Here is a 26,329-nt window from a genome sequence, read left to right on the forward strand (position 1 = left end):
CCATTAATCTTATTTCCTAATTTAGAGAAAGGCTGATAATGCCATCTGGTGTTTTTAAAGTGTTGAGCAGAAATTGTCTTTGTCCATTTTTATGCTTTTCTCTCCAATGATAAGGCCTATATAAGTATATGGTTTTATGGGAACTACTATAGAGTATAGAGACAATCCTACAGAATTAGTGCTGTGATTGGAATAATTATTGGATCAGCCCCACAGGACTAATGGAACCCCTTGGTTTCTAGAGGGAGCTTATGGTTATTCTGGAAAACCTGCTACTTGGTTTGATTGTAGCCTTGGTTGCATGGAATACCAAAGAATTGGTGGCTTAAGATCGGATCACTCCTGCCCAGGGTTTCCACCACTTTCCGTGGAATTTAAGAAGGCTAAGAGATGCCTAAAGAGTTGCTGACAAAAGACAGGGAGCAAAGACAATTGGACAAAGAGCCACTATTATGGCCTACCTTACAGCAATAAGGGTGGCGAAATATAACTACCGTATTTTTCGGGGCATAAGACACATCTTTTTTCCTCCCTAAAAGAGGCTGATAATTTCGGTGCGTCTTATACTCTGAATGTAGCTTCCCCCCCCCCCCCAGCCCTAACTAGCTGCTAACATTTTTCCCAGCTGTTACCTTGCAGGCTCTTTCATTGTTTCTCTCTGCAAAGAATGTTTTCCAAGCCCTAAGTCTTTGCAGGGTTTTTTTCATTGCTCTAACTTACTCTGAATAAGTTTCTTTCCAGCCCTAACCAGGTGCTAATGATGTTCCCAGCTCTTACCGGCTTGCAAGCTCTTTCATTGTTTCTCTCTGCGAAGAATGTTTTCCAAGCCATAAGTCTTTGCAGGTTTTTTTTTTCCATTGATCTACTTGCTCCGAATGTTTCTTTTCAGGTACTAATGATGTTCCCAGCTCTTACTGCTTTGCAAGCTCTTCCATTGTTACTCTCTCTCTAAATAAAGTTTTTTTTAAAGCCCTAACCAGGGGATAAAATAATGTGCTGGCTAAGGATGCTAGCCAGATGAATACCTGGTAAGCAGATTCTTTCCCCTGTTTTCCTCCCCCAAAACTAAGGCGTGTCTTATACTCCGGTGCGTCTTATACTCTGAAAATTACGGTACTTCTCCACCAAAGTCCACCTAAAGGGTTGCTGTGAAGAAATCTGGCAGACAAAATTGGTCACATTCAGTCACTGTATGCTGTCAGAGCCAATGGAGGTGGTGGGGGCTATGTCTTGCAAGTGATCTGGAAAGCATTCGAGCCTGTGGAACTTGAAGAAGTGGAAAGGGCTCTCTCACCTGCTGCTTTGGCCAGTTCTTAGATCTGTGCCTCTCCTGACTAATTAAGGCCTCACAGAAGGAATGTGTGAGTAGTTCTGGGCAATAATTAACTCTTTGAGATGGACTGGTCCTACTGGCTCTTGAAGATATACTTGTACACACCTCTTGACCCAGATAGGCTGGTCAGCTTCCATCCAGTATCCAGTTTCCCCTTTCCCTAAGAGATGGTGGAGAGAATAGTTCCCCGGCAGCTTCAGAGAACCATGGATGAGACTGATTATCTAGATCAGGAGTGTCAAACTCAAGGCCAGCAGGCCAGATCCTGCCCATGGGGTGCTTAAATCTGGCTCATGGGACCGGCTTGGAAATATCAAAGGAACAGCCCACGATGCCCAAAACGAGCCACTTGTGTATCCCCCATGGTCAACGGGCTGTGCCTCGTGGGGAATCCGTGTGGCCCATTTTTGGCTGTGCAGAGTGCTGCTGGAGACAGGGAAGGCTGAAAATGGGCTATGCGGTGGGGGGCACATATGGCCCCACGTGCACCCCCTTTTGGCCGGTGTTACAGGAGGCATCTGTCCCATCTACCCCCTGCTCCCAGGGACCCCCTCCAGCCCGCAGAGGAGAACTACAAGGCTGATACAACCCGCAAAGAAATCCAGTTTGACACCCCTGATCTAGATCCTTTCAGTCAGGATGAAGACCTGGTTTTGGGATTGAAACAGCATTGATCATGCTCATGGGTGGGCTCCAATAGGAGCATCCATCTCTTCTTGACCTTTCAGTGTTATTTGATGATAGTATCCTTCTGGGCCATCTCTGGGAATTGGGGGTGGGCGACACAGTATTGTGTTGGTTCTCTTTCTTGTTCCAGGACCAGTTCCAATTGGTGTTGATAAAGGGGAAGAGATCCAGACAATACCCCCTTGGGATTGCCTCAGGGTTCTCTTTTTTTGCAATTTAACATTTACATGATTCACTGCGCGAGGTGATCTGTTGGTCTGTTAGATTTTCGTAAGGCTCTAAAAACCTGACTAAGCTCCCATGCCTGGGTTGTTAAGGTCCTCATATCCACCCTACATTGCTAACTGGTCAAGTGTTTTGTTCTTAATCTGGATATTTTCAGTATTTTTATTCTTTTTCAAATGATTTTAGTATTTTAATTGTAATATATACAATTATATAATTGTAAGCTGAGATGCCCTACTATAGAAATGGAATTAACGAATAAAACAAACAAACAAATAATAACATTGAATCTCCCCAAATTTATATCTCATTTTACTTTTAGACTGTTAGGAATTCAGTGTAAAACCTGGAATTCTGTAGCTGTTCACTTTTGAGAGACCAAAGCAGAGATAAGCAAGAAAAACCTCACAAAAAAGCAAGGAGAGATTTGACTTTTTCTATGCAACATAATTTTGTCCTTCCAAGGACAGCTGTCCCAATCATTTAGGCTGTATCCTGGCTCTATTAATTAAAAGCAATGCAATCACAAAATTGTAACTGCAACATCTGGGGGGATTTTCACGTTCATGTTTTTTAAGCATATCTAAAATACAGTGTATTATTGAAGTAAGTGATCTGGATAAGTGTGGGCATAGACAGGCGAATATCTGGACAGCTGATTGCACCTCTCAGTATAAATACTGTATTTGTAGAACATGTGTGATACACTTATAAGGCACTGTGGTTCCCAAATTGTGTTGCAATACCCTAAGGTGCCGCAGCAAATTCAGAGGGCTATGGGATATTTTAAATATTTGAGAAATCAGCGATGTGCAACATCTACTGGACACTGCAACTAATAGCTTGAGATAATTCACAGTTTTGGCTTAGGGGTATCTTGAAAATATTAGTGAGACATTAAAGACCATAAAATAGAATTTTGGCCTAGGAGCAGGAGTTTGGAAATATTTGACATCATATGAGCAGAATATTTTGTTTAATTGACCATTTTAATGCCAGGACCTTAGATTTAACATCAGACAGGCGGAGCTTGTTTAAAGTAAAATAATTCTTGCAAATCAACTGCATCATCTAGATTAGGATTGTTCAACCTTAGCCAATTTAAGACCTGTGGACTTTAACCCCCAAATTTTATCTGGTCAGCTGTGCTCCCTGGGAAATTCTGGAGTTGACGCTCAAATGGCCAAGGTTGGACATCTCTGATCTCTATTTAATCTCTTCAAGATTAAAATAGCATTTTACAAAGACACCCCACAAATGGGAATTTGTCTAGAAACACTCACTCTGATTACAGTTTTCATTTACGTAATAGTAATATGTTTCAAGTGGGTGTGTACGATTTCTTGCTGCAGTTGTCAGTCTTCTGAGAAAAGGAATCGGATCTATCATGGGGACACTACTCATAGTCATGAATTTTTAAAAATATCCTCAACTCAAGGGGAAAAATAACCAAACCAGAAAATAGATGGCAACTTCTCAACTTTTTTTTTTCTTTGGTAGCAGCTGAGAAGAGTGTAAAAATTGCTGGTAGATTTGCTGGTGGATGAAGCTTGACTGGGACAAGGGATTATGGAGGTTTTGTATTGTGTGAATAATATCACTTGGTAGTAAATATAATCTTGGTCTTTCCCTTTGCAGACTTGGCCTTTCTTTTAACCAGGAGCTTCCAAATAGTGTCTGAAGTTTATAAACGAGATGATGAAATAGGTTTCTCTATCTATGGTATTTTTGAGATAATGGAAGCAAGCATGACTGGAATTCTTTTTAACTCTCTAGGACAGGAGTTGGCAAAGTTGGCTCTTCAATATGGACTTCAACTCCCAGAATTCCCGAGCCAATCATGCTAGCTCAGGAATTCTGGGAGTTGAAGTCCACATGTCATAGAAGAGCCAACTTTGCCTACCCCTGTTCTAGGAGAATCTCATTTCTTTTCGGTCACTTCTATACTTGTGTGTGTTTGTGTTTCAGCTGCCCCTCATGTTACCTCTCTCTCCCTGTTTGTTTGTTTGTTTGTTTGTTTGTTTGTTTGTTTGTTTGGATGGATGAGGAAGCATGTGCCATTGTGGGTCATGTGATTGGGGGACTGTCAAAGGAGATGCTGCCAATTTGGTATCTTTTTCTCCTCAGAAATACTTTTATTTCTTTCCCACAAGACATGCCTCCAGTTTTTAGACTATGATACTTCTCCATCACTTCCTTTCTCACTCAGGTTGTCACTTCCTTCTGACTGAAAGTAGTTCAAAGCAGCTCCAGATTTCCTTTAATAGAACAAAACACATTAGCAATACTTTCCTGCAGCTAAATTTGGAATTTCCCAAATAAAGTTTTAATTTTTTTTAACACAAGAAGAATGTTTCGGCATCCCTCCCCCTCCCCCCCAAAATACTCCTGCTTTTTGAATTTCTCGGTTTATATTGTTGTTTTGCTTTATAAATTTATGTCTTTTAAGGTTTTTTTGGAGGGCCTGTGTAAAAGGATACTCAGTTTGATTGTAATGTTTACAGTTTTGAGGTTTTAGAATTTTACATATTTTAGTTCCTGCCATGGACATTTTATATAAACGTTTGGGTTGCTTGAAATTACTGTAAACTGTGGTATGGCAGGAATAGAAATAAATAAATAATCTGTGACAAGAGAGAGGAGCAAATTCTGGATTTCTGCCCAACTCTCTCATCCATCATTTTTCCCCCTAGAATATTTTGTCTCTTACCCCCTGGCCAGGTTCAGTCTATTTTCAAACTCAAGGGGGTTTTTTGCTGGCTTTTTCTGTCATGCCACATTTGGCTTCCTTCTGTTCGGTTTTCAAAGAATTGGCTGATGGACAGAGAGACATATGGACAGATTTCTGAGCCCCCTTTCATAGTTTCTTTCTGGCGTTTTTCTCACTTGGAGAGAGAAAAAACAGTCTGTTGCTGTGATAGTTTTCAACAGAGGTTTAAGAATTTAGCATTTTTATAGTACAATCTTGTAGGTGTTGTTTCAGTCCCGCTTTCATTGGAATGGATTTCAGATAGATCTGTTTAGGATTGCACGGTTAGTTTGGAAAAATAGTAGCACGATTAGAACTTTAGAAAAAAGGAGAGACAAGCTTAAATAGAGAAACAATGAGTTATACTTTTGAAACACTGAAGCTCAGTTTGATCTAGTAATACTGACTAGTAGTGGATTTAGGGTAGTTACCACACTTTCTAGTGCAAGACAATGCAACCTTTAAACATAACTAGGTAAATTCTTAGAGGCCAATTATTTCAGTTTTTAGTAAGGATGGTAAATGGATCCCATTTGAGCACTATTTCTTGGCAATACCCAATGGGGTTTCTGTCTAACTCGTGTCTTACTATGGAAAGCAAAGCAAAGGAGTCCCTGTGGATTTTAATCTGGTAGTTCTAATGACTACAGGGGGCAATGCTTATCTCCGTTTCAAGGGCCATTGAACCAGCACTGGCTGAAGACATTTCTGCTGTCATGTCAGCAACATGACATCACCAAGCACTTCCCACTGAAGTGATACCTATTTATCTATTAGCATTTGCATACTTCCAAACTGTTGGGTGGGCAGGAGCTAGGCAAAGACAGGAGCTCACCCCATCACACAAAGCTTGGATCTCAAACCCATGCTGTTGCCTTTCCAGTTGATAAGCCCAGCGTCTTAACCGCTGAGCCATCGTGTTGCACATACTTTATGATGAAATTCCCTTAATATTTGCCTAATTTGTGTTGCCGAAAGAATTTTGCAGGAGACCCATCTTCAGTCATATCCTGCAAGGCGGTTCTTGTGTACACCTGATTGCCCTCCCCCAACCCTCCAAACATCCATCCATATTTATAGAGCCACAGATCTTGTACCTCATGTTGCTGCATATTTCTTCTCTTAACAGACTAGGTAGATATAGATACTACAAATACCATTCTGCTGCAAGGAAGCAAAGAACGTTGTACTGGCAATCTGAGTAAAGGTGACTCAACTTTTAAAGAAAATACAAGTCAGCAACTCTTGACTTTTACCTTCTCTCTAGGAATTGAGCAACATTGCATTAATGCAAGCCGTCCAGTCACCTTGAAGCGACACGGGCAACAAATCAATCTAGTAAGTAAATAAATTACAAATAGATATTAATACAATCCTAATTAGACTGCAGCTAGTCTCCCTGGAGCATCAGCTGTTCTTTAAACAGGGCCCACTGTTTCCATGCTTGCTTATCTGTGCCAGTTGGCCATTCATGAATTCTGAAGCCCTTTGTTTCAGCTCTTTCTAAACTGACGTACGTTTGCCAGGCATTTGCAATATACAAGCATGTGCATAAATGCAAGCACACACACCATATCCATACTTCTGTTCAAGCCACCAATTAGAATTTGGTGTGGAATTTAAAAATAGAGTTGGGAATTTGCTCCAGATACAGGACAGAAGAACTTAAAGGGATCTTTTCAGTCTTTCCATGGAAAAAATATATTGCCCCAGATTCTGTAATGGTTCTCTTAAGCAGCTGGAAATCAGAAATGCTTAGTTATCTACTCTGGATTATCCAGAAATTTACCAGCAGATCCTAAACAGTCTTCTTTCTGGATCTAAGGAGCTGTACACAAATACATCATGCTTGGAAAGGAGGGAACAGTGATTAATGGGTGTGATAGGAACAGATTCAGATAGATTGGTGATACCTACTAGTTCATTGTTTGCAGTGGTGAAATTCAATTGTTTTTATTACCAGTTCTGTGGGTGTGGCTTGATGGGTGCAGTGTGGCTTGGTGAGCGTGGTGGATATTGCAAAGTCTCCATTCCCACCCCACTCTGGGGCCACCCAGAGGTAGTATTTGCTGGCTCTCTGAACTACTCACAATTTCTGCTACCAGTTCTCTAGAACCTGTCAGGACTTGCTGGATTTTACCCAGGGGTGGGTTACTGCCCGGACCGTGTGTGTGTGTGTGTGCAGTGGGGTAGCAAAAATGGAGCTCCACCCCAGAGCACCTAATTTGCACTGAAAGATGTTGAAAGAAAATGCAGGGCGTCCTGCATAAGTCACACCCACAGTGTGATAGTAAACATTTTGGTAGCCCTTCACTGATTTCACCTGATTGTTTGGCAGTTCATTATGCTCCAGAATTCCTGGTAGTGATCTTTCTTAGCCCTTCCTATTATACCTATGCCAAGGAGTAAGACCGAGATTTTCAGTTTCTAAAGCTTGACTCTGGTATTGAATTAGCATAAGGATTGCTATACGGAAATAAGTATAGGATGGAGTGAAGTACAACAAAAGAGTGTTTTAAAAGCTACTATAACAAGTGATAGGTTTTGTTCATGTGAGGCTCTTTTACCGAATGAGACTTAATTTCCCCCAATAACCTAATGGCTTTTGTAATAACCAGGTCAATTTTAATAAAGCCACTTCCTGGCTACTTCCAGCTTTATGCTTGTGGATTTTTTGCAATCTCTTTCATTAGGACAAATGTACAAGCACTGTTTTTTAAACTTATTTATTATTCTTTTTTTTAAAAAACCCTTCATCCTCTTCCCATTAGAATATGGTTTAGAAAAGAAATGTCCCCAACAAGTATGGATTCTTCTCCCCTCTTCCCCCTTGGAGTGAATATCCTTTCCCTTCCCAAGTTGTGAACAAAACTCACTTGTAAATGGCTGGCAAATTTACAGCGACAAAGTGACCTTTTCTTTGTTTGAATATTTCTTTTAAAATATTTATAATTGTTTCTATCAATAATATCTACAATATTGAATGAAAAGAAGCCCAGGTTGAGACAAAAGTATTCCTTGGCTCCATTCCCCTTCCCTGAAAACTAAATTATTTTAAGATTTTGGATTTTTTAAAAAAACATTCAGATGAGGAAGAAAAAAAGCTTGCTTTTTGTTATTTTGTTCTTAGAAAGAAAAGGCGGCAACAAAGAGATTTACAGATGGGTTTGGCATTTGCCCTTCCGAAGGAGGGATGGCTTTTCTGATAGTGCTGTAGCTGGTATTTTCAAGCAGGCTTGCCCTAGAAAATACAAAACATGTAACATATTGAATCATGATGAATGGTCAGCTGTAATGTCATGGGTGGGTGGAGGAAAATGACACTGTCAGAGTTCTAGAGGGTCTCATCTCTTCAGCCTAAGTCAGACAGTATGAGGATGTGTGCCATTCATCCCTCTGCTTCTTGATTTCTGCCCAATCCACTTTTAACCACCAAGTATTACTTGGTTATCATATCTGACTGAGAACCAGGAATGCCTTTCAGGTGGCAACTGGTGCTACCCCATGTTTGAAAACTATTAGAATCGAAGCTTTAGCAAACTTTCAGATTGAAAGGATTTGAATATACATAATTTTTGTCCCTGGCTAGAGCAATCTTTACCTCTCGTGCACATTCTATTACCAACCATGACATCAGCTTTTACTGTTAATGTAGATATTTTAAATTTTCATTGGGTTTTTTTGGGGGGGGGGACACATGCTCAAATCATGTTTAACCCAGTGACCTTTTAGTGATAAAAAAATAATTTTATAGTCATATGTGACAAAAATCTAATATACTGGTACTCTCTTGAATTTTGATCAGCATATGGCCTAGTTGATGCTGTGCAATTATTTTCAGTATGTCCCTCCTTAACTGGCTTAACTTATATTACTGAAACTTTTAAATGTGGTGGCCTTCATTCAGCCAGAAGTGCCTTAGAGAACTTCCCCGTTTCCCCTCAGCCAGCACAGGATTATTGTAAAGTTAACATGAAATAATCCATAGCAGCCTCCTCATTGCTCCTGAGAGGATATAAGGGAAGGGTTAGTCTACTCAGAGGAGTAGTATACCACCCTGAGTCAGTTGAGAAGGGTGGCATAGAAATATAAATGAACAAACAAACAAACAAATAAATAAAACAAATCAAGAATATTCAGGAGCTATTTCTGTTCTGTTGTCTTGAGCATTTGATATAGGAGATACCAAGGACTTACAGTATGCAAATTATTATCAGCACTGGAAATTTTCCAAGGCAGCTTCCCTAAAATAGAGTTCATTTCAGGGTTGCCTACAGATTACTACATCTGTTTTCCATAATGTTCCTCCATACTGTCTGTGTTCATTGACTGTTGTATTTTGTCTTATTGGCGGGGTTTCCTTTCCCCCCTTCCAAGATGCAGTTTGAATTTGCTTGATTGAGAGAATTGCTAAGTCTGAGCTCAGTTTCTCATGTGTAAAAGAATTGGACCCAAGGCAAGTTTGTCATGAAAGTTTAGAATCCGTTTAGCATCTCAGAATTAGCACATAACTGGTCGAAGAGAAATATCCTCCCAATCAATGCAAAGTGGGCATTTCGAAATCATAGTAACTTAATTAGTCTCTGGAATAAGATAGAATATAAAAATAATTTTAAAGTGATAAATCCAACCCGCAGCATGGAGCCGAGTAGCCATAATAGGCCATGCTGTCTTGTGCAATCACTGCATGTATATTTTTCTAGGTTTTCTCACAACCATGAAGGTATACATCTTTGTGGTGGTAGTTGGTGTTTTGAAAATTAAACGATTCTCAGAAAAACAATTTTCTGACAAATCTAACAAATAAGGCATGCTCTAATTTAGTGATCTTATGCAACAGGAAAGATGTTCTGTTCTTTCTTACAAAGTGTACACTTTATCTTCTTTTTCCACCCTACATTTTCTGCATTGTTCAGTTATTGAATGTTTGGTTAAATCAGTTAAATCACTACCTAAAGGAAGCATATGGATTGTGAACACAGGTGGTGGTGGGGAGAGAAGCGTCCCTCTCAAATTGGACCTCACTTTTGGTCACTTTTTGTGAAATTGCTGAAAAGGCCCAAATTTGCGTCACTGCAATCACACCTTACTTTCAGTCACACTATATCTGCACTATCCAACCAAAACAATAAAAAATAAAATCCATTTTGGTTACCCATTGTTCCACTGTCAATTCCCCTCCCAATAGAAAGGGTTTTTTTTTCTTTTTTTCCCTGGCAAATCCTGATATAAAATACAAGCTCCAGCAAACAATGTTTTTTTTTCTTTTTTCTTTTTCTTTAAAAAAAGCAAAATTGCCCCAGACTGAAATTCCATTGGGGGAGGGGGAAGAAGAAAGGAGAGTTTGATAACAGGCATGCGTTATGGTCAGAAAAATCCGTTAATACATCTGTCGGTTGGTATCATATATATATATATATATTTTAGGATAATAGTTGTCTAGATTATTCCTCTTTTTTTCCTTTTTTTTGTTTTGTTTTTCTTCCTTTTTCTGGTGCAAATATAGTTTCTTTTTTTAAACATTGGGAGGGGGGGAAGAGGAGAAAAAAGAGGTCCCACAAGAAAAATCAAAGCAACCTCCCCCAATTGCAGGATTGTTGTGGGTTTGGTGAGTGTGGTTGTGTCCAAAAATACCCCAAAGAACAGATTAGAGAAATGGGTGGTTTTCCTGTACACTCTCTGGGACTCAGCCCCAACCTTTCGAGTGATTGAAGAAAACTTTTCTCCCTCTCTACGATTTGCTTTCCTTGCATCAAGTCAGCATGTCTCTGGTTGCCTGAGCCATCCAATGGCAGAAAACCTGGTCCTTTCCCACTCCACTGAGTCAAGAGGTGAAGTGTCATCTCCTGTCGGCTTCCCATCCTTCCTTAGCTAGCCTACCTCCCAGGAGGAACTGGACACCTCTTGTTGTGAACAAAGTCAATTCAACTGGTTGCATGGTAGGGTTGTGTGTTAGAGGGAGGTTTCCATGCTGTGGAGTGGGCTAACTGGGCTGCATGAGGAGGTAGGTGTCTTGCTGACATCGGTGCTAAGGTAGATGCCACTGTCAATGGCATTGTTGTTCTTGTTGGGAGATGGTGGGGGACTGGCCCTGAAGTGCTGCTGTCTTAGGGGACCCTCGCTCTCCTCCACGTCGGTATCGTCAATGAGAGGAATGTTGTGGATGTAGTCGTTGATCAAGAACTCAGGCGTTGTCATGAAATTATGGATGGAGGTCTTGGTGTCTGGCTTCTCCAGCCCTTCATAGAGTGAACTACGGAACGCTTTCACTACGCGGATCTGCAGAGAAGGCCAAAAGGAAGGAAGAGAGAGTCAATGAAAAGTTCACTTAGAGCTGCCCAATGCCAGGCCACATTTGTGGATCTTGCTAACTGTCATCCTTTGCCATCTCAGCTTGATCTAGGAGAAGGCTGAAGAGATGGGATAGGAACCATTAATCTTAAATATAATTTCCACCTCATTCCAGCCACTGGACATAAGGCAGTGCTGACCAAGTGTTTCTCAACTTTATTGCAAATATCTTAGTAAAGGGGTTCTCTGCTCTGAAGGCAAGTTGACACTACAAATGTGTGTTAAATCCACATCGTTGTAATTGTGACTTCTCTGATATAATCCTGCGGGACTGTACTTTAGTGATGAGACTAAAAATTTGTTAGAATTGCCTTCCATTCCCCATTTAAAATATTGCAATTCCCTTGGGATAAGGAATGACTATTAAGCCAATATAAATATCATGTCACCATGTGTGGAATTTTTTTTACTAAGGATGCCAGCAACTGAAAGAATATTTGAAAGCTCTATGGTTACCCACCTTCCAAAGATTATTATGAGCAGAATCTAAAACTAGTAAGATAAGCTTGTGAAACAGCAGCTGGGCCATGGGTGACATTGATTTAATGCTGCCATGCCAGATTCTCAGTACTGTATTGCTACCCAGCCCCTCTGGGTCCTCTCCTTATTCTTGGTGTTTGTTCAGTGCCCCCTTTTTATTGTCCATAGTTAGACTTGGGTTAATCAGAACTGGTCCTGTGACAGATTGCTTAACATGTAGCTGAGGAGAGAGGAGCCTTCGTTGGTCACAAGGAATAAAACAAAAATGGGTGCAGAACGTAAATGAAGGAGACATGAATAGTTAAAAAAACCCAACAACACAAGCATAGGAAATGAGAGGAATATGTGGGCAACTAAATATTATGCTTAGTTACAATCCAGCAATCCAGTGTTTATATGTGTGTGCTATGTGGTGGTGATATTAGACATAAGTTCAATCTAAAGTAATGGGAATGGAAAATGAAGGATTTAACCTCATTCAGGAAATGTCCATGTTCTGATTGAAGGATTGGGAATGGTATTTCATACTTGCTTGTGGCTTATTGTAAATTCGTCTTAATTCCTCCATGCTGGCTTTTCCCCTGTGACCTGAATCTTGCTCTAAAATGGATGCCAGCATTTCAAAACATGGAGAAAAATCTAACCAAATGGTCACTGACAGTTGACCCTGACTTTCTCTTGCTCGTTTGAGCAACAGAAATGTACTTGCTGCTTCTTTTAAAGAAGCACTGGGGAAATTTCGCCCCATCTCCATCCTAGTGAACCTGACTGCCAGCTTATATCTCAAAACATTGCTTTGTTAATAAATATCTGGGTACTTTGCATACAGCATGGAGGTCAGTGTCTTATAATTTGTGGTGGATTTTGGTGTGGAGAAGGAGGGACTTCTGTCATGCTTCTTGGATAGGACTTGCCCATTTGATGAATGCCCAGAAGGTTGGTGATGCAGAGGAGATACGTAAATATTGATAGGGTTGCATGCTTAATGGGGAGGAGAAAGACTGAGGCAATCCTAGGCAATTGCATGCGTTTGACTGTCTTCTTGCCACATCATGCTTGGGGACCAGGATCCAGCTCTTTTATCAAAACGATGAGTTGGGGAGAATCAACCTGAGAAGTCTAAAAGAGAAAGGCAAAGCCCTCCAAAATTAGGAAAAGAAAACAAATTGCAAGCAAAACCGAATGAAAAACAAAGCTCCCAAACTAAAACAATTTGGAAGCATGCAGTGATGGCAGAAATGTGGGGTCAGATTCCCAAAGGCAATTTCTAAGATAAATAATGGAGCAGAAGGAACATGATGTTGGGAATTTCCTTAATTATCTTTCCTAATCTTGGAGAGAAATATGTGCAGGAGTGTGTGTGAGAGGGAGGGAGGGAGGGGGGAAAGATGAGAGAAGAGAAGGGAATATATAAAACATTTAATTCTAAAAGTTTTCAGTTGGTTGACGTGTCTTTATGTATGCATGTATGTGTGCAGGAGGGGGGCTATTGCAGAGAGGCAGGCAGGCAGATTGTTGTGCAATCCTGTAAACGGGAGAGACATTACCTTCAAGCCGGAATTCAACAGAGGCTTTGGATCTCAAAACTAAAATTCCCTCAGCTTTAGCCAAAGGATCTCAGGAAATGGAAAGTTATTTAGTTTACTTTGCACCATATTTGGAATCACTGTTTTGGCCTTTATTGCCAGTTTAGAGGTAGTAGTTAAGGCACCAGATTAGACACCAAAAGATGGCGAGTTCTAATCCTGCTTTAGGGTGTTCAGCAGGGGCAAACCATGTACAAAATCTTTCCAGGAAAATTGAAGGGACTTATCTAGGCAATCACAAAGAGTCAGTTGTTACTCAATGGCACAACTGAATAAATAATTGGCTATTAATCCAAGCCTTAAATTAATCAGAAAATTATTTTAACACCAAAATCATGTCAGGATTGAATTCTAAGTATTTTGCTAACTTCGTAATTCCTTAATGGTTTCCTCTGACAATATCTGGTAAACCCTATTTGCTTTAATTCAGTTCAGTGCCTTGACCAGGAAAATTTTATGTTTCATATTGTGAAATTGGAAATAATTTGCTCTGTGATCTAATCCTAGTTTTTGTACAGATATCTTCAAAATAAATTAGGACATTGATTATTAATTTGTTCATTTCAAGAAGATTGGTATGAAGCACCCACTGTTAACTTCTGTAAGGGGAGCCATTTTGATTTTCTGCTTAAATTCAAAATGGCTTCTGTTAATTTTATTTAAGCTAAACATTATTGTTTTGTTTCCTTAATATTTCTTGTTTTCAGATCTGCTGACAGCTCCTTGGATCATACAACCACTTTGAGAATGGTGGATAACATTTTAGGAAGGGGATAATTTTAAGTAAAAAAGGGAAAAAAATAGCTACAAATGTATTTATATCTACAACTAGGGCAAATGGAGAGAGAAGCATCTGTCAGTTATTAATGATATGCTTTTACAATTCTTCATTTGCAAAATGGGAAGGACAAGTGCACCCTATTTATTTTGCAGAGGTGTTTTGACTTGCCTACCTGCATATATGCAACCTCATCTAGGCCTTTCTCCATTTGGGAGTGGCTTCAGTATGTTCTTATGCCTCACCAAACTCAACAGATGGTTGATAGGCTACCCAATTGGGCTAAAGGTTTCAGCGGATAGGCTAGAAGTTAAGTTGAACTGAAGGAAAAATGAAACAATGCCCCCTTTTCACCCTTAAAATGACTGAAAACATGAAATAATTGTTATTCTGGGGAGGGAAGAGAAACCAACCAAAACCATCATTCCCCAAGTATCTGTTCATTTTTGTTGTTGACATCATCAGGCTTGATCCCTAAATCAAGCCATGGACCCGTGGGCAAGCTGACCTCTTGGAAAGAAGCACACGGTGCTGGGCAAATGGAAGTGCATGATGGTTGGCAGCTGCTGACACATACAGCAAAAAGCCCTGTGGGAGACTTCAAGGTGCATGTGGCAAAAGCGGAGATGGCGGGAAGAGATGGCTTTCATGCTGCAAGAAAGTCAGGGCAGGAAGTCCCAGAGAGACTTCAGAAAAGCGGAACGGCACAGACACACAGTGAAAACGCCTCCAGTTACAGCCGCAGGAGAGGAAGAGAAGAGAAAGACCCATGCATTGTTGCAACAGTACAGTAAACGTTCGAGTATTGAGGCCCATCCTTGCTGTTTGGGGGAGGAGACAAGGGAAGAGGGGATAATGAGTTCATGCTTGGCCATCGGGCCCTCTGTCCATGCCTCACAGGCTTCCCTCCTGCCCCTGCAGTGGCCAGAAGCGAGTGGTAGGACACAAGAGAAAAGATGAGCCAACAAGTTGAGGTGAAAAAGCACAAGGTGGTGATGAGAACCCTTCCAGGACATCCAGTCTTCAGGCACACTCTGCAATTGGCATTTGTTTCTTTATTATTACCCTGCACCGATGCATGTGGAACAATTGAGTGTCTACGCTACAGAGGTAAACTGGTTTAATAAGCATTCCTTCCCAGGAAGACTTTAGTTCAGAGCCACTTAGCTTTGCTTAATATTCCCAAAGGGAAAGTGACATGTGCTAAAAGGCCTATCAGCGTCTGTGTTGTCAACTAGATCTTTCAGATCTAGGTTTAAACAATGATGGGACTTTTCTTAACCAGGGTAAGCAGCTTGTTTGCAGCTCTCATTAAAAGCCAAAGGTCAATCAATCTGCCATATTTTAGCTGCTAGGATCTAACATGATCCAGATGTAGAACTGTGGGCAGATTAAAGAACAGGACTACTTGCAAACAGGATGATTTTGAATTCCTGAACCCATGAGCATAATCATATCTGAAATAACAATTTTTGCAAGCAATTTTTGCCGGACTCCAATGGCATGAGTTCATATTTCTCTTTTAGGCCAGATTTGAAAACAGCTACCACTCTTCAGGAATAAAGCATAACCTGAACGTGTCCAGCTCTTCCTTAAAATCCCTAAATTATAGGCAAAGATCCCTAAATGATACAGCTTTTGCTATTTTAAAATGATAACTAGGTTGTAACGACTGGATCTAGCAAATCTCGGGAATGGAGATAAACTGAGCCAAATTTTACAGGAGGTATACAGTATATGGGACATAGATTTCAGAAAACAGACATTATTACAGTGCTACAATATTTGCGCGTTTAAACACTTGAAAAATGAAAGGTAAATAAAGCTACTTAAGTATGGGAATCTGGCATGTTATTGCTTAAATTCTCATTAGGATTTTATTACCACACTCATAAAATTATCCGTGGATAATAATTATCAGTGGTTAATAAAATTATCAAAAGATTGAGTGGGCAGTTTTTCAGTGACAGGAGATGGAGTGACAGCAGCTATACAGGTAGTCCTCGATTTACACAATGGAGGCCAACATTTCTGTTGTTAAGTGAAGCATTTATTAAGTGAGTTTTGCTTCATTTTATGACTTTCCTTGCCACAATTGTTGAGCGATAAGTTGGTAGTTGATAAATCAGTAACCCAGTTGTCAATGAACGTGGCTTCCCCATTGACTTTTCTTGTCAGAGAGCCACAAAAGAATCACATGAGCCTGGGACATAGCAACAGTCATAAGTATGAACCTGTTGTCAAGCGTCGGGATTTTGGTCACATGATCATGGGGATGCTGCAAAGGTCATAAGGTTACGGGTCACATTTTTCACTGTTGTTGTTACTTTGAATGGTCACTAAATGAACTGCTGTAAGTCGAGGACTACCTATACTTCAAAAACACCAAGGGGGTGAGAATAGGATTTCCAAGTGGTTCATATAGTTGTGCCTTTTGTTTGTCTGGGTTTTTTTTTTTTAAAGAGCTGCTCCTTTGGGGCAACATATTAAGGTGAAATAAAAACTCAAGCACCATTTTCACGATGGTACTGGAAACTATTGGGCAGTTTCATCTTAATTTCTCGTCTTAATTTCTTAGCAGTTCGGCTGAAAAGTTTCTGAAACTTCTGGTACTGCAAAAAAAAAAAGTGTTGGTGGAGGGGCAAGGGAAATAAATTAGATCACGCTCTTTGGTATGCGACTCCAAATGAGTCCCGGCTGTGGAAAACCTGGCCTTGTGTAGAGAGATTTCACATATCATAAATTAGGGATTCTCCTTTAATAGGAATTTGGGGAAACTCTGCCAGGGCTAGATCCTGTTGGTGCATGTGGTGCATCAAAATTCCCATGAATGTGCAAAAAGCCGCAGTGATGGGATGATTTTAGGAGAAGAAGAAGAAAAAATAAAGGAATTGTGGGAGGGAGGGAGTGTTTTGTTTCCTTTTTTATTAAACATGAAAGGAAATTTCCAGCTGGTATAGAGGTGGTTCCATCCATGACATCTTGGAAGCTGAAAAGCAAAGAGGGAGGGGGACTTCATAAGGGGAGGGTCAGGGACTAAGGCAGGAGATTCATTTCAGGCTCCAGAGGGAAAAGATTTTAAAATTCCGGTTCCTATTAGGACAGCAGCTGTTGTGTCAGGCCAAAGCAGCACCTTAATTTGACGAAGCTATAAGCCAAGTCTATAGATCTTATGGCTGCCTTTTTTATTTCTCAGAATAGGTTTATGTTTGCAATATGTTGCAATTTGCAGTCTTCCACTAGCCTTCCTATGTAATTCCTTCAATTTATAATACCTTGATATTGCTTATGGATTAAATGAAATTGAACTATTCTCTGAACAATAAACAAATTATAATTCCTGTTTTTTAAAAAATACACTTTTGAATAGATAGGGGATTTATGTTTGAATCATTCTTTGATCTTGCTGGTAAAGTGAATGTAATGGGAGAGCTAAGTTATTTCACCTATGTATACTCAAAATGTGTCATAACTCAATTAACAAATGAAATGTCTCTAATGAAAGACATATTTATTCATTTGACTGATTTATATAGCTTCCCCTCTTATAATAGTGACTTCATTCACTGTGTTGGTGCCACTCCTATTACAGTCCACAATCTATATAGGATTTAAAAGAGAGATTTACTCTGCAATGAATAGACGTATCCGACCATTGCCTCTTAAAATCATGACCTCTGAAAGTTCCCAACTGCAATAATTCAGGCTTGTGTGTTAAAATCTATAAAGGCTTGAAGTAAACAAAGTCTAAAATATTCAACACCTGCTAGAATCTAGTATAAGCATCTAGCATTACCAAAATCTGTAAGGTTATCAAGGATGAGGCTTTTTGCAAAAAAAGTTCTGATTTGAGAAGCACTGCCTGATTCTTTCAGCAAAGAAAACTGGGCTTCACCTGTACTCATTTTGTCTGTACTCTCAAAGCAGACTCTGTCTTTAAAGAATGCATTAAACAAAATTTTAGCAGAAACTGAGGAAACATTAATTCATCAAATTCTTGGCTATTGGTATTTAAGGCCCATGGAGCATATCAGAAAAAAAAGAAGGGGGAGAAGGAGAAAAGGAAATAGCTGGAAATCAGACCAGATTCTGCTTAGATCAAAGGTGTCAAACTCAATTTCATTTAGGGCCACATCAGGGTTGTGTCTGACCTGGGGGCAGTGGTGGTCAGGCTGGGCATGGCCAGCTCGATATCACTCCTGTCAGGGGCATCTATGGTGGCCAAGTGCTAAGGCAGGACTTCCCACAGACCCTCCCTCATTCTCATTATAATTTGTCTATTATTATTATTATTATTATTATTATTATTATTATTATTATTATTATTATTATTATTATTTAGACATATGCCGCCCTTCTCCGCCCCTTCCTTCCTTCCTTCCTTCCTTCCTTCCTTCCTTCCTTCCTTCCTTCCTTCCTTCCTTCCTCTTCTCTTTCATTTTCCTTTCTGCTTCCTTCTCTTTCTTTATTTCCCCTTCCTTGCTCTCTTCCCATCTTCCCTTATTTTTCTTTGTCTTTCCTCTTTCCCTTTCTCCTTTCCCATCCCTTCTTGGATGCTCAAATGTAAAAGGGGAAACATTTCTCCTTTTGTCTTGTTTTGCTTTTAGTTTGTTTTTCCAGCTCCTTGCCAACATAAATGGAGCTGGGTGGGGGTAGAGGGCACTGAATGGTAAACTCTGATATGTGTGCCAAAATAGTGTTACCACATAGGCTTGCTGAAAAGCTTCCTTTCTCTCTCTCTCTCTCTCTCTCTCTTTTTTACTGAAACTTCACTGAAATAAAGTATTATATGGGGGAATTTGACCTCAGAGGGTTTTCTTGGGAGAACATGTTAATAGACTGTATTAGGGCAGTGGAAGCTGCTAATTGGCCTTTTTTGTTTCACAGACCAAAAATGTTTCAATCTATTCTGTGAGCCTGAAAAGACAAAGATTCCCCTGTGGAAAATTTAGGGAGGAGAAACCCATTTGCCATCCATAACATGATTCCTAAAAAAAGAAATATAATCATCAGAAACAAAAAGAAAAAGGAACAAAAACAGACAACAGCATTTCCAAGATGCAGAAGGTGGGAAAAGATTCCCAAGGACATTAAAGAGATGGATATCAATTGCCCAAAGAGCGACAGCAGCTCGCTGGAAGGGAGGAAAAGAGTTTAATATAAAAGCAGCCTTTAGAGAGACAGAAAGAGAGAGAGAGAGAGAGAGAGAGAGAGAGCGCTGCTAAAAGTGCAGCAAAGATGATAAGGCCATACTCGAAGGTTTACGTTGTAGGTTATGCCCCATTGAAAAGCAAGATCAGTGCATGTCATACCAAAAGGCACCATGAATCTACCACACCACACCACAATGCCGGCATGACCACCAGCATGGCTTTGACTGGTTAAAAGAAAAACCAAAACGAAAGGAAATCATTGAAATATTCTAAACAAACCAACTTGCCAAGAATACCTGGGACCAGCAGCTGGAGAACAGGTGGCTTACCTTTGTGGATCTTTCATTGTTGTGCCAAAAAAATGAGAAATAACTTTTCAAGTAGGCAAGGAAGAATTGGTACAGTTTCTGATGGGCGATGGGGTGGTTGAGGGAACAGAAAAGGGGGATAAAAGGAGCAAGGGAACCATTTCTTTTCACCAACATACAGAGGGAACTGATCCATGACATCACAGAGGTGCCTTCAAGAAACACATTCTTGTCTTTCACTTAATAGGCCCACTTTCTTGGCTGCCCATCCCCAGAATTCTTCCCTGCACTTCTATCAACATCTTAGTCTTTTTCACGGACACCTTTTAAAACCCTTAGATGTCCCACCCAAGGCAGCATCTCCGTCTACAGAGCAGCCATTCTTTTTCTCAGAGTCAGTCTTCTCCATAGGCATCTTTCTTTCTTCAGAGACTTCCTACAATGAAGCTACATTGTTAATGATAGATGACTAATACCTCCTTTCCAATTTCTTCCATCCTATCTGCTATCTAGATTATATATCTGAGCCAGTTTTTAATCCATTTCACTATCAAGCATCCATCAGGGACCTTAGGACATATTTTCACTCTAAGTTTGTATTAATGTTATTTGAATTGTCATGGCTTCAGACCAGGGTTCTTTTAGAGTTCTGCACTTTCTACTACTAACCTTCATTACTTTAGTCTCATCTGGTCCATCGGAATGTGGGAGAATGCTGTTTCAGTTGTCTCTAGCGAAGATGTGCCCAGAAGCATAAGATTTATGACAGCTCTATTTTCCTCCCCACCCCCACGGGGAAAAACATTTGGAGCAAAATTATATAACTCCGAAGATTCTTTGGAGGCAGGCGTACCTCTAAACCTCTTTTTTATGGTAATTTAGTGAAGTGTGCATAGAAAACTATACTTGAACTTGTGGAGTTGTCTCCATGGGAATCTGTTTTGGAGTGATTTCGGATTATTCTAAAGGGTGTTCTGGTTGCCTCCAAATTTAATCCAGACCAGAATTGCCTTCATCTTCCTATTAGTCATTGAGGCAGGAATATAAAAATCTACTCCAAATGTTTTGTGCCCTGATCTGGAATTTGCCCCTTTGCTCTCTCTGTGCCTCCTTCCCCATCTCTTACATGCAACAGCAAGTGACACACATCAAACAACACAATAAACACCAATCACTGTCAAAATGCGTGGCTAGATCAAGAAATGAGGCTGGATCCCCAGCTGGTGTTGTTTTCCCTTGCTCCCTCTCAGCTGAGCTCTCAGCCCCACCCTGACCCGGCCCATCTCACCAGCTGGGGATCTGATTCCGGTCCATTAAAAACCAGCAGCCACGGAGAGAGAAAGTGAACCAGACGAGCAAACCAAGGAGAGAAGGGGGTGCAGGTGGTTAAAGAAGGAGAGGCAAAGCGCAGAAATTGTATGGCTTTTATAGAAGTTGGAAATCCAGCCTGCCTGAGACCGGACAGAGTTTAAAAAACGGAAAGAAATAATATTGCAACGGTGGCTGCAGCAACGAGGGACTGAGGGATGAGGGGTGGGTGGGTGGATAGAGAGAAGGAAAGGGATATTGTAGGAGGGGCAGAAATAGAATGGGGTGGGTGGGGGTTTTTTGGTCTTGTTTTGCTTTTTGTTTTATATCACAAGCAGTAAGAGGAAATCAAGACTCACTCCCGGTACCGGCGCTGGCATTTGCGGCGGAGAGAATTACGTGAGTGGGGGTAGAAATATTGGTTACATCGTGCAGTTGGCTGAGGACGGAAGAGCGGCGTCGGACAGCCCCCTGAAAGGAGCCGCTTCTCTTGAAGGTGCTAACTACCTCCATCTGCAGGAGAGAAAATGAGATAGAAAATTTGGGTGGCAGCGGACAGTGGCTGCAAAAGGAACAGCCCGTGCCAGCCAAAATTGGCCATGCTGGGTATTGGGCCTCCTGCCAAAGACTGTGAAGCATTATGTGCCAGAGACCAGCTGGTGGGAGTTGGCACCACCCTGATGTTCTTTGATGGAGAAAGCAAGTTGCACCAGCAGAAGATCAAGGAAACTGGTCACCTGAAGGCTCCGTTTCTGGATCATTGACACAAAGCACAAACCCACAGTATTGTTACCTCAGAATTGTTCAGGGAAAACCAATCACTGGATAAATAGATGCCAACCCTCCTGTTAAGAGCAGAATACAAGGCACACCTGAAGTGTCAAATTCATTGCTGGAAGATATGCTGAAGGGCTACGCTTTAAGATGAATCATAAAGACACATAATTTCACTTTTAAGCATCACCAGACAGCCTTGGACCAGGAGAAAGGGGTTATAAAACATTTCCAAAAATCTCAAATTGCTGTGTTTGAATTACTTTATAATTTTGGCCTTCAAAAACCCATTCCTCCCTTCTCACCAGTATCTTTTTTTTAGCGTGACTAAGGAGTTGCATATCAAAGAGTGAACAGTACAGAAGAGGTAAAGATAAATTCAAATAATATCAGGCTTTAGGGACGGCCAAGCATAGAAAGAAGTTTGAGCATCAGTCTGATTGTATCTCAGAGGATTTCAATTTATCCTATATTAATGTTTTCAAATATCCTTCCTGTTTTCAAATTCAAAAGAAAAACGAAAAGCAAACTATTGCTGTCAAGGCACATCTGTACCCAGGGTTCCAGTCATAATGCTGTTCCGTAATGATTGAGAAAGATCCAACTTCTAGCAATCCTAGAATTTTACAATTTCTTCATTCACAGTGATTACTACAGTATATAAAAGGTTACAGTTACAAAGTGCACAACACTCTAAATTTTCTTACTTATAAAAATCTATACTTGCTGAATCAAGTACATACTTTGACCTAAACATGGCTGAAATTTCCCCTCAGGCCAAGAACGCCATCCTGCACCTTCTTCCAAGTACAGAAATGGATTGAGCTGGCATTTGAATTCTAGTTTGAGCTTGGAAATAAAACAAGTTTAAGTTTAAGTTTAAGTTTAATCAGATTTGTATGCCGCCCCTCTCCGCAGACTCGGGGCGGCTCACAGCAATAGCAATACAATGTAAGACAAATCCAATATTTAAATTAATTTAAAAAAACACCACAAATTAAAACCAATCATACACACTAGCGTACCATGCATAAATTTTATAAGCCTAGGGGGAGGGAACATGTCAATTCCCCCATGCCTGATGACAGAGGTGGGTTTTAAGGAGCTTACGAAAGGCTAGGAGGGTGGGGGCAACTCTGATATCTGGGGGGAGTTGGTTCCAAAGAGTCGGGGCCGCCACAGAGAAGGCTCTTCCCCTGGGTCCCGCCAAACGACATTGTTTAGTTGACGGGACCCGGAGAAGGCCAACTCTGTGGGACCTAACTGGTCACTGGGATTCGTGCGGCAGAAGGCGGTCCCAGAGATATTCTGGTCCAGTGCCATGAAGGGCTTTATAGGTCATAACCAACACTTTGAATTGTGATCGGAAACTGATCGGCAACCAATGCAGACTGCGGAGTGTTGGTGTGACATGGGCAAATTTAGGAAAGCCCATGATAGCTCTTGCAGCTGCATTCTGCACAATCTGAAGTTTCCGAACACTTTTCAAAGGTAGCCCCATGTAGAGAGCATTACAGTAGTCAAGCCTCGAGGTGATGAGGGCATGAGTGACTGTGAGCAGTGAGTCCCGGTCCAAATAGGGCCGCAACTGGTGCACCAGGTGAACCTGGGCAAACGCCCCCCTTGCCACAGCTGAAAGATGTTTCTCTAATGTGAGCTGTGGATCGAGGAGGACGCCCAAGTTGCGAACCCTCTCTGAGGGGGTTAGTGACTCCTCCCCCAGGGTGATGGACGGACAGATGGAATTGTCCTTGGGAGGCAAAACCCACAGCCACTCCGTCTTATCCGGGTTGAGCTTGAGTCTGTTGACACCAATTCAGACCCCAACAGCCTCCAGGCACCAGCACATCACTTCCACTGCTTCGCCGACTGGACAAGGGGTGGAGATGTAAAGCTGGGTATCATCTGCATACTGATGATACCTCACCCCATGCGGTTTCATGTAGATATTAAATAGTAGGGGGGAGAGGACCGACCCCTGAGGCACCCCACAAGGGAGTAACCTAGAGGTCGACCTCTGACCCCCCACTAACCTAGAGGTCGACCTCTGACCCCCCACTAACACCGACTGTGACCGACCAGAGAGGTAGGAAGAGAACCACTGAAGGACAGTGCCTCCCACTCCCAACCCCTCCAGCCGGCGCAGAAGGATACCATGGTCGATGGTATCGAAAGCCGCTGAGAGGTCAAGAAGCACCAGGACAGAGGATAAACCCCTGTCCCGGGCCCGCCAGAGATCATCCATCAGCGCGACCAAAGCAGTTTCCGTGCTGTAGCCAGGCCTGAATCCTGACTGCTGAGGACCTAGATAATCGGCTTCTTCCAAGGACCGCTGGAGCTGGAGCGCCACCACCTTCTCAACAACCTTCCCCATAAAGGGAAGGTTGGAGACTGGTCGATAGTTATTGAGAATGGCTGGGTCCAGGGAAGGCTTCTTGAGGAGGGGGCGCACAAGTGCCTCCTTGTAGGGATCCGGGAAGGACCCCCTCCCCAAAGAAGCGTTGACAATCTCCTGGACCCAGCTCTGTGTCACCTCCCTGCTGGCCAAAACCAGCCAGGAGGGACACGGATCCAGTAAACAGGTGGCGGAACTCACAGCTCCAATGGCCTTGTCCACTTCATCAGGTGTCACCAGATCAAACTCTTCCCAGACAGGTGGACAAGTACGTGCCCCAGTCACCTCAACTCACTCGTTGTCAGTCGACTCTGTATTCCAGTTAGAGTCGAGGTCCGCTCGGATCCGAGCGATTTTATCAGCGAAAAACGTGTTAAAATCCTCGGCACTACTCTGCAAGGGCTCCCCAACTCCCCCCTGATTAAGAAGAGAGCGGGTCACCCTACACAGAGCGGCCGGGCGGGATTCCGCTGATGCAATCAAGGCGGAATGATACGCGCATCTTGCCGCCTTGAGCGCCACTTTGTAAGTCTTAACATGTGCTCTTACAAGTGTTCGATCGGATTCGGACTTACTCTTCCTCCATCGCTTCTCTAGACGTCTCTTCTGGCGTTTCAACTCCCGGAGCTCCTCGTTGAACCATGGAGCTCTACGGGGTCTAGTAGCTCTACTTGTCCTAAGTAGCTTAGAACAGGGGTCTCCAACCTTGGCAACTTTAAGTCTAGTGGACTTAAATTCTCTGAGTTCTGGGAGTTGAAGTTCTCCAGACTTAAAGTTTCTCTGCACACTATCCCTTCACTTCTGCCCTCAAAGCATCAATTTACTCTGCCTAATTATAGGACTAACCCTATAACAGAACATTGAAATCTATTTCACACGGATAGGAGAGAAATTTCTAATTCTTCTCTTTTCTGGTGTTTACATAGTGTTTTCAAATAAACGTTTAATTTCAAAATGACCTGACATAAACCCAAATAAGCATGATAACTCAGAAGTAGTGTTGGGTGAACCCATTGAAGTTCGGGTTCAGACGAACTTGCCATCGGAGTTCGGGTAAGTTCGCTGAACCCAAACCCCAACACCTCTGGCCCGGCGGGAGGCAAAGCACTGGAAAGGCGTGGGGTCAGGCTCCATCAAACGGGCGATGATTGGGAGCCGCCGAAAATCCCTGCCCCAGTTCTCTCTCATTTTGGCGGCTCCGGGCCATCGCCTGCTTGATGGAGCCTGACACCTTCCCCCCCCCCCCAGCGCTTCGTCTCCCACCGGGCAAAAGGGCTTGGGAGGCCGGGCCGGCTTTTGAGAATCCTGGCGGGCAGCTTCAAGCGGGCAATGGCCACTTCAGGATCCCAGCTGGGAGCTTCAAGCGGGTGGTGGGTGGGAGGGTGAGCAAGGAGGAGAGATGTGCCCCCTCCACCACTACCTCCTATTGATCCTGCTCCTCACGGAACAAATAAGAGGCCAAAAAAAAGTGAAAAGGCTTCTCGATCGGCGGGAGAGCATGCAGATGTTGGGGATGAGGATATGCGTGAGCGGGTGGAGAGAAGGAGGAGGAGGTGGAATGAACGCTGCGCAGCTCGGGACCACAGCACTGCCCCCCAGGCCAAGTTCTGCAGTGCAACATCCCCCCCTTCCAAACTGCATAGCCAAGTCTCTATTTTCCCCCTCCCTTGGCTTTAGAGGCACGTTAATAGAAGGATTTTTCAGTCCCTCCCAGTCCCACCCGGCCTATGTGGAAGTCAGGCTGAGGGGAAACCCCACTGGCAGCTGTGCTTGGCACGGGACCAGAGCTCGGAGCACTCCTGGTCCACGTGAGGAATTAGAAGGACACTCGGGTAGGGTGGGCAGAGCTGGGTGGAGAAGGAAGAAAAAGAAAGGAAGAGAGGAAAGGAAGAGGAGAAGGGGAAGAGATGAAATAAATCCCGTAACCAACCTCTGTCAGAGCCCTCCCCACCTCCCTCTCCCGCCCACCGCCTGCTTGAAGCTGCCGGCTGGGATCCTAAATAGCCGGCCGGCAGAACCTGCCTCCCGGTCCCTCTTGCCCGGTGGGAGGCGAAGTGCTGGGGGGGAGGTCAGGCTCCGGGTCTGGAGTCGCCCCTCCTGCCCCAGCCGAGTCGGCGGCTTGAGCCTCAGAGCCCTCCCTGCCTCCCCCTCCCACCCACCGCGGCGTTCAAGAGAACGCCGAACCTGAACACGGACTTCTGG

At 42.4% G+C, this 26,329-nt stretch overlaps 1 protein-coding gene across 2 annotated transcripts in view; it reads right to left on the reverse strand.

The window, feature by feature from the left end:
- Positions 1 to 7,901: 7,901 nt before the first annotated feature.
- Positions 7,902 to 26,329, reverse strand: part of ATP2B3 (ATPase plasma membrane Ca2+ transporting 3) — a 103,379-nt gene continuing 84,951 nt past the window's right edge. The window contains exons 20-21 of one of the 2 annotated variants that reach the window (XM_070741362.1): positions 21,358 to 21,471; positions 7,902 to 11,273 (exon numbers count right to left, since the gene is read on the reverse strand). In XM_070741362.1, coding sequence (XP_070597463.1) covers positions 10,947 to 11,273; positions 21,358 to 21,471 — 441 coding nt within the window. In that variant the 3' untranslated portion in view covers positions 7,902 to 10,946. The remainder of the gene's footprint in view (positions 11,274 to 21,357; positions 21,472 to 26,329) is intronic. The other variant, XM_070741363.1, reaches the window with a different exon arrangement.

This window comes from Erythrolamprus reginae, chromosome 2 (genome assembly GCF_031021105.1).
Source record: "Erythrolamprus reginae isolate rEryReg1 chromosome 2, rEryReg1.hap1, whole genome shotgun sequence".
Taxonomy (NCBI): Eukaryota; Metazoa; Chordata; class Lepidosauria; order Squamata; family Dipsadidae; genus Erythrolamprus; species Erythrolamprus reginae.